Source organism: Phocoena sinus, chromosome X (assembly GCF_008692025.1).
Source record: "Phocoena sinus isolate mPhoSin1 chromosome X, mPhoSin1.pri, whole genome shotgun sequence".
Classification (NCBI taxonomy): Eukaryota; Metazoa; Chordata; class Mammalia; order Artiodactyla; family Phocoenidae; genus Phocoena; species Phocoena sinus.
In genome coordinates this window covers 101,253,786-101,262,906 of record NC_045784.1, presented here as the reverse complement: position 1 = coordinate 101,262,906, position 9,121 = coordinate 101,253,786, and the positions used below count along the sequence as shown (strand labels likewise).

General features: G+C 50.6%; 1 protein-coding gene across 1 annotated transcript; it reads right to left on the bottom strand.

Annotated features, from left to right (window-relative positions):
- Positions 1 to 4,355: 4,355 nt before the first annotated feature.
- LOC116747173 lies at positions 4,356 to 8,663 on the bottom strand (the record flags this gene model as incomplete). The annotated part of the gene is given in 2 exon segments (XM_032618966.1): positions 4,356 to 5,114; positions 5,271 to 8,663. Coding segments are annotated over 2 exon segments (4,152 nt in total), but the record flags the coding sequence as incomplete, so codon positions are not given.
- Positions 8,664 to 9,121: the final 458 nt, after the last annotated feature.

Here is a 9,121-nt window from a genome sequence, read left to right as displayed (position 1 = left end):
TCCAGTTCCCAGAGAAGTGTCAGTGCTTTGTGGCTGTTCAGCAGATTCTTCTTGAGTACACGGATGAAGGAAAGTCGAACCAACTGGTCCTGAGTTACTGAGACTTTAAAAGACAGGGAGGTTGGGCTTCCCTGGTGGCACAGTGGTTGAGAGTCCGCCTGCCGATGCAGGGGACACGGGTTCGTGCCCCGGTCCGGGAAGATCCCACATGCCGCGGAGCGGCTGGGCCATGGCCGCTGAGCCTGCGCATCCGGAGTCTGTGCTCCACAGCGGGAGGGGCCACAGCAGTGAGAGGCCCACGTAATGCAAAAAATTAAAAAATAAAAGACAGGGAGGGACTTTCTGGAGGTACTGGGAGGCAGGGATTACTGAATGACACACTGGCTGAACAGCTGGTTTTTCAAAAGGCCTCCTTGCTGTAACCTCATCCTCCTCTTTCCTCCCTCTTCCAACCTTCCTTTACGGGTGAGAGGCCCTGAGAAGGGAGAAGGTTTTTATGAGGTGCTAGGGACCCATGTCTGCAAAATGTTGGCAGTTTCTTCAGGACACTTAGATTTCAGGTTTGGCAGCGCTAACTGGAAAGCATCCTAGGATCTTTAGGAGGTGGGGTGTGGCCTCGTGGTAAGAGAGGCCTCTTTTAAGTACCCTATCCAAACAAGCCCCCCTGCCCCTCTCTCCTCCACTAGGCTGTAAGCTCCAGAAGGGCAGAGGGCCTGCCCTGTTCACCACCGTGCTGCCAGGGCCCAGCACGTAACAGGCGCAGCATAAATATTTATTAAGTGAAGGAATGGGTAAAGAGTGAATGAATAAATGAACGAATGAATGGTCAGGTGAATTTCTGAAGGTCCAACGAGTTGCCTGGAAGCCAAAGCTGACTGGCCTGATTATATGCTCTTGTCCTCGCGTCTTCCCTGGGAGCTCTGCCCTGTCCCCTCATCCCAGACTGAGAGCAACCAGAGGGCCGGAGCAGTGGCCTCCGGGCACAGCCTGGGGCCAGACCCAAGGCCGGCCTCAGGAAGGGCTGGCCCAGTGGCTTGCTGACAGTTCAAGATTCCTTCCTGCAGCTCCCCTGCCCCGAATCCCCCATCCAAACCTCCCTGGCCTCAGAGCTGCTCGGCTTTCCAAGTTGGCAATCTGCAAATGGATGAACTAATCCCAGAACACAGCTTCCGGTTCTCCGCCTCCCAAGCAGCACGTGTGCTTTAATATTTCAGTTTTATCATCAGAGACCTGGTGGGGCACTGCGGAGAGATGGGGCCCTTGGGGAGAGCATCCAGACCAGCCCCCAGCCCCCAGCCCGGCGGGCGGTGGGGCACTGCTACCTCCCCCCAGGGACACTGTCGCCCCCGGAAGAGGTGCCTGGGAAGGGCCTGGAGAGCCACCTGTGGGAGACACCCTCTGGGGAGAGACCCAAACCTCAGACTGGTTTCTCTGCCTTTAAATAGGTCACCGAGAGCTCCGAGCTGGGAGAAAGGGAAGCCAACCTTCCTGGGCAGCACCCCGCAGAGACCGCCAGGCCCACTGTGACAGCACCTCCTGCAGATCAGAGGTTGTGGGGAAAGGCCTGGGGAGGCCGGCCACAATTCCCTCAGGAGAGGCTCCAGGTCGGGCTGGGGCAGGGCTGCATTGCCCTTGTCTTAGCTTTTCCATTTGGATGCCGTCCATGCTGTGGGAAACGCTTGGCCCAGGGGTTGTGGCCCCAGCTGTGCCACTGACTCATTCGCTCTGTGAACCTTGGGCAGGTCTCAGCCCTGACTCGCTTTAGCGTTTGTAAATGTAGAGTGAGGGTGCTCCCTGCCAGGCCTGCTTCAGGATGGTGATGGGGAGCGGAGGTGATACCGGAGAGGAAAGTTCTTAGTCAAAGCGAGAAGCTTTTCTTCTCTCCCATCATCCCTGGTTCCTCAAACTGGCAGCTGGCCTGTTCCATGGGCCCGGGTGTTAGACCCAAGCGGTCTACGAGGGATTCCAACTCGCCCAAGAACCGCCAAGAGTCGAGAGCCGTTGCAACACGCAAGAGGTTTATTAGGAGCCGATGCACCGGGGTTCCCTGAACCTCACGCAGGAGGCCGATGGGGAACCCCTAAAAGCGGAATCACATACTTTTTATAGGTTTATTTATTCATAGGGCGGGTATATTCTCACAATGATTGGGTAAATGTGGTGACTTTTGAATTCATTGGCTTAGGAACTTTTGTCCCACCTTCTGGCCGTTATAGTTGTCTGTTCATTGTGGCGGTTAGGGCGTATACCTGTTACGGGCAACTGGAAAATTACCCGCTGTCTGGCAAGTCCCCGTCAACTGAAAAACTCCAAGAATTGGTTTCGATAGGGAGAAGGAGTGGCGCACGATAGGGAGAAGAATTGGTTTCGATAGGGAGAAGGAGTGGCGCACGATAGGGAGAAGAATTGGTTTACGGGAACAAGTGAGGGGGTGGAAAGTCCCTAAAGGCCCCACATTCCCCCCTTTTTTTTTTTTGTAACTAATTCCAATCATGGAGTTTCAGTTTCTTTTTGCGAGTTTTGGTATTGTTGCCTTAGCATTAAAACTTGTACCGTACTAATGCGTTCTCTAATAAAGGCTATCAGGCGATTCAGAATGCATGGTCCAAAAGTTAAAAGCAACAATAAAATAATGAGGGGCCCTAACAAGGTGGAAACTAAAGTAGTAAGCCAGGGAGATTTATCAAACCATGATTGAAACCATCATTTTTGATTTTCCCTTTCCTGTTGTCTTTTGTCCAGGCGCTCCCTAAGTTTGTCCATTGTTTTGGTAATAGCCCCAGAATGATCAATATAAAAACAGCATTCTTCTTTTAGTGCAGCACATAGTCCGCCCTCCTTAAGGAACAGCAGATCTAATCCCCTCCTGTTTTGCATTACCACCTCTGAAAGCGAGGTGAGGGATTCTTTTAACTGAGTTATGGAACTTTCTAATGCCCGGAGGTCAACATCTACAGCTTGCCTTAAGGCATCATAATAGTGGGGTTGTTGGATGAGGGCTGTTGTACCCGTTCCTACCCCGGCTGCCATTCCTAGTCCTAGGAGTACAGCCAGGGTGAGTGTTATGGGTTCCCTCTTAAACCTTCCTCTGCCCTCATATTCATCTAGAAAGGATGAATCTGAATGATAAATGAGTCTGGGGACCAGCTGAACTAACACACAAAAATCGGTTGAAGCTTTAAGGACCTCTAAAGAAATGCAGGGGGTCAATCCTGTGTTACATGCCCACCATCCATCCGGAGGAGGGAGGAGATACCCTGAGCCCTGTGGGAGGCTTAAATTGGCACAAAGATGTCGGTGGGACGAGGGGGGCGTTCCTACACATGTACCGTTTCCTAATACTGAGGCCAGGGTCAATTTACTATTTCCTTCTTGTTTCCATCGACATTGATCTGGAGTGTTAACATTATTATAATTAGAATTATATCCTATAGCATCATAATAAGGGGGAGGAGCAGCATAGCAAAGCCAACATGATTTGGTAGCCTCCGGGTTTGTGGCATTTAAAACCTCAAAAGCCGCCTGGACCAATGAGAGCATTCGGTCCCGGGGGGTCTTGGGCTTGATTGTTATTCCTTTTGGCTCAGAAGTTTGGTTTCTTATCTCTGGTAACGCTGTGGGAGGGACCAAAGGTAGCAAAGAGTGCCCTATCTCAGGGTTGGGGCTTATAGGAACTGGAGTAGGGGTTTCAATTTTTAGTTTGATGGTCATTAGTAATCCATCATTATATCCTTCTTTATAAAACCTGATTCCCCATGAATGGCCATTTATCCAGTTTTTATCCTTTTTTCCTGGTTTACTAAAAGAGATCTTAAGGGGATGGCACCATTTAGTACATTCAGGCCTATAAGTTAAGGGGTTGGTTGGGTGTGTATAATTGGCTGTCACCTTAATAAAGTCCCAGCCAGAGGTGGGCTTCCAATAGGTGTCTCCTGTGGTTTCACACCCCCAGCTTTTACAATAAAAATGTTCCTTTCCCCCACATTGATAATTTAGGGACCTATGGCGATGAAATCTCGGGCATACATAAAAGGTAGGGTTGCTAAGTTTCTGTCGCGTACCCGAGTTTTGGCAGCCGTATTGGCCGGCCCGACCGGGTATGGATGGGGCATTTTGACGATCATGGGAGTGTGCTGTGTCCCAATTGGGAGCTCCTATGGCTAATTTACAAACATCGGGGAAAAGGTCTGGCCACCAGGTCCAAGGAGCAGCAGTATGGCTAACAGACCATATTACATCTCCAGTTTGGGAAATTACCTGCCAGGTTAAATGCTGGGGCAGGTGAGGACTAAAATTACTCACAATCAGTAGGGGTAACAGAGTTAAAGTTATAAATCTGATGATCGCAGAAGCTTGAGCTTGAGCGGGTTGCTGGTCTTTTGGGCTCGCCATTCCGATGTTGCAGATGCTGGTGCGGCCTTCACGTGTGAAGCGTGGATCCACGCAGCGATGCCGTCTACCTTTATAGCCGTGGGGGTGGTGAGCAGGACGATGTATGGTCCTTTCCACCGAGGCTCTAGAGTCTGGGTTCGGTGCCGACGGACGTACACGGAATCTCCGACTTGGAAGGGATGAGCCTCTGCTGGTGTTCCTGGTCGGTAAGCCTCTGCCAGCTGGGACCACACCTCCTTTTGGACCAACTGGAGTCCCAACAGCCTAGCACATAAGTCAGTGTTATTCTGGCAGTCAGGACTTAATTTCTCCCTTAGCGTAAAAAGAGGAGGTGGGGCCCCGTATAGTATTTCAAATGGAGTAAGATAATAGCGGGAGGGGGTATTTCTAGCCCGGAACAGGGCTAAGGGAAGGAGCACCGTCCAATCTGTACCGCCAGTCTCTATGGACAATTTAGTTAGGGTCTCTTTTAGAGTTCTATTCATTCTCTCTACCTGTCCTGAACTCTGGGGTCTATAGGCACAATGTAATTTCCAATCAGTCCCCAGGTATTTGGCCACACCCTGACTTACCTGGGCGACGAAGGCGGGACCATTATCTGATCCTATTACCTTTGGTGCCCCGAACCGGGGGAAAATTTCTTCTAAGATCTTTTTGGCCACCACAGTAGCTGTCTCCTTCTTCGTCGGGAAAGCTTTTACCCATCCTGAGAAGGTATCTATAAAAACTTCCTCTAGGAAACTGCTTCCGTCAGTAAACCAGGTAACGTCGGCGTTGGGGAGGGGCTGATCCATCAAGTCTGGTCTGCTACGGTGTGCTGCAGCCAGTACTTCCTGACAATCATGGATGACGGTAGTGCTTTCCAGGTCAGGGTCGGGTAGCAAGGTGGCCGGGTTGAGTCCTGTGGCTGAGGTAAACTTAATACGATCTGAGTTTAACAGCAGGGTTTGGTAATGAGTCATCCTGGCATTTGTTAGCCATCTGTCGGGTGGCTGGCGAATTACATTTTCTAATGCATGGGGGGCTGTTATCGTTAGGTTCTGCCCCAAAGTCAGTTTGTCAGCATCTTTGACCAAAGCGGCCACCGCGGCGATTAATTTTAAACAGGCGGGCCATCCTGCTGCCACAGGATCCAATTTCTTTGATAGGTACGCAACCGGGCGATTCCAGGGGCCCAGTTTCTGAGTTAGTACTCCCTTTGCGATGCCTTTATTCTCGGCCACGTACAGATGAAAAGGCTTAGTAACATCTGGTAGTCCCAGAGCCGGGGCTGATAGTAGGGCTCGTTTAATTCGGTCAAAAGCCCGTTGTTCTTTATCACCCCAAGCAAAAGGGATGCCATTTTTGGTCAGGGGATATAAAGGGGCTGCTAATTCAGCAAACCCCGGAATCCATAGCCTACAAAATCCGGCCGTCCCCAAAAATTCCCTAACTTGTTTGGGACTCTTGGGGGCCGGTATCCGGGCAACAGTGTCTTTCCTGCTTTCCGAAAGCCATCTCTGTCCTCCTTTTAACAAGTACCCCAGGTAACTAACCTGTCGTTGACATATTTGTGCTTTCTTTGCTGAAGCCCGATATCCCAATGTTCCCAGTTCTGTTAACAGCCTCTCGGTTCCCTTGATGCAGTCTTCTTGGGTTTCAGCAGCTAAAAGAATATCATCGACATATTGAAGTAGAGTTACCTGGGGATTGGATTCTCTATAAGATGCCAAATCCTGGTGGAGAGCCTCATCAAAAATGGTGGGGGAGTTCTTGAATCCTTGTGGCAGGCGAGTCCATGTCAGCTGGCCTGACATCCCAGAGGCTGGATCCTTCCACTCGAAGGCAAAGTAAGGCTGACTGAGAGAAGAAAGTCTCAGGCAGAAGAAAGCATCTTTAAGATCCAAAACAGTGTACCAAGTGTGCTGAGGTGGAAGAGTACTTAAGAGATTGTAGGGGTTGGGTACCGTGGGGTGGAGGTCCATCACCCGCTTATTTACCTCTCGTAGGTCTTGTACCGGTCGGTAATTATTAGTTCCTGGCTTTTTAACTGGCAAAAGAGGGGTATTCCATGCAGATTGGCACCTTACCAGGATCCCTAATTCCAGTAACCTTTGTATTTGAGGACGGATGCCATCTCGGGCTTCTTTACTCATGGGGTATTGGCGGACCGTTACTGGGGTGGCGGTTGTTTTAAGTTCTACCACCACAGGGGGCCGATATTTTGCCATTCCCATACCGGCAGTTTCTGCCCAAGCCTGTGGAAACCTAGTCATCCAATCCTGCATGTCAGCTTGTGGAGGCGAGGGTGTTTCATATATCCTGTGTTCATCTTCCAGTTTCATGGTCAAGATTTGGAGTAATCTCCCTTGGTTGTCAGTTATGGTGGGCCCTTCTGGTTGAAAGTGGATTTGGGCCCCCACCTTAGAGAGTAAGTCTCTACCTAGCAGAGGGTATGGGCACTCAGGTATGACCAAGAATGAGTGGGTTACTCGTCCCACCCCAAGATCTACTGTCCTTCGGGTGGTCCATGAGTACTGCTTATTTCCAGTGGCCCCCTGGACCCATGACCTTTTAGTTGAAAGGGGGCCCTTTGAATGAAGGAGGACTGAGTGCTGGGCTCCGGTGTCCACCAAGAACTGGACGGGTTCCCCCTCCACTTTAAGAGTTACCCTGGGCTCGGGGAGAGGGTCCGAGCCCTGACTTCCCTAATCTTCCTCTTCCAATGTTAAGATTTTATCTCTGGTTGGCCTTCCCCCGTTCCTTTTTTTAGGGCATTCTCTTGCCCAATGACCTTTTTCTTTACAGTAGGCACATTGGTCCTTGTCTAATGGCCGCCTTCTATCCATTGTTCGCCCTTCCTGTCTATTTCTGTCTCTACTGTTTCCTCCTCTGACTACAGTGGCCAGTATCTTACTCAAATGTCTTTCTTGCCTCTTATCTCGTCTTACCTCACGAGCCTCTTGTTCCTTCTGCTTTCTTTCTTCCCTTTCTTCCTCTGTCTCCCTCTTATTATATACCTTATCTGCCTCTTTTACTAAGTCCTGAAGGGAGAAACCTTGTAGGCCATCCAGCCTTTGTAACTTCTTTCTAATATCAGGGGCCGCCTGGTCAATAAAGGCCATTGCTATGGTGGCCTTATGTTCCTCAGAGGTTGGATCATAAGGAGTGAATCGTCTAAAAGCCTCCATTAAGCGTTCTAGGAACACGGTTGGCGATTCCTGGGGCCCCTGAGTTACCTCTCTTACCTTAGCCAAATTCGTGGGGCGCCTGGCCGCTCCATGGAGACCCGCCACCAGAGCCTGGCGATACATTTTCAGGTGCTCCTTACCTTCCAGGGTATTAAAGTCCCAATTCGGCCTGACGAGTGGAAAACCGGCATCAATCTCATTAGGCAACTGGGTAGGTTGTCCATTGGCGCCTAACACATTCTTTCTAGCCTCCAGGAGAACCCGTTGCCTCTCCTCAGTTGTGAGGAGAGTCTGGAGGAGCTGTTGACAATCATCCCAGGTGGGTTGGTGGGAGAAGACAAGAGACTCTATTAGAGCAGTAAGAGCCTGTGGGTTTTCAGAGAAAGTAGGGTTATGCATCTTCCAATTATAAAGATCTGCGGAGGAAAAGGGCCAGTATTGAAGGGGCCTATTCCCGTGGTTATCGGGGGGGCCATATTCTCTAAGGGGTAAAGCAGTAGAATCCGGGGAAACAGCCCTCCGGCTTCTGGTGCCCGCCGAGGGACCCCCCCTTTCCGCCATAACAGGTGGCCCTACTGGTGTGGAGGGTTGTGAAGCTGGGGGTCCTAGGGGCGACATGGGATTTAGGGCCGGAGGATAAGGAGGTGGGGAATCTAGAAGAAGCAAATCAGACTGCAGGTCAGGATATATCGCCTTTGGCGGGTCCGGGGCAGCAGATGACTTTTCCGTGTCTGGGGTTTTCTTCAGGGCCAATATCTCCGATTGTGCTGGAGCGCATGCAGACGTGCCTGTTGAGGAAACAAAGGGCCGGACCCACGGAGGCGGGGAGAGAACTAGATCTTCCCAGACCAAGATATATGGTATCTGGTCTGGGTGTCCGTGGGGTCCTGTGTTAAAGACCCTAGACTTGACTAGCCCAACCTTATCTAACAAAAAAGATCCTTCGGGTGGCCACCCTGTCTGAAATGTAGGCCACTCAGAGGTACACAGCGTTTGCCATTTTCCTTTCCTTACTTCTACCGAAAGGTTGTGGGCCCTAGCCCTAACTTCGGTCCAGTGGCTTAGGGTAAGAGAAAGAGGAGTCGTCATAGTTTGTCCCATTGTCGTCCGTCAAAAGAAAGATAATAGTACAGAAAAACAATAAAATTTCAAAAGACACACATTGATATTGCCGCCGCGAACTTAAACCCGAAACCAACTCAAATTCAGATGGCAGCTTATATAACCTGCCAGAACCAGCCGCCGCGAACTTAAACCCGAAACCAACTCAAATTCAGATGGCAGCTTATATAACCTGCCAGAACCAGATGAAGGGGAGACAAAATTTGTTTCTCCTTCCAGATGGACCACCAGGGCGTCCCCCGGGGCCCGTGGACACCAGCTTTCGGCACGTCTGCCTAGCCAGGAGTCCAATACAGATTCCACAGCAAGCCGGTTCACACGGCTTTTTCCTAATGGCGGCTAGCAACAAACAAACGACAAACAAACAGACAATTGGGCTCGAGCCTACCTGATACCTCCGACTCCCGATGTTCTTGTGACCCGGGGGCGAGTGGGGA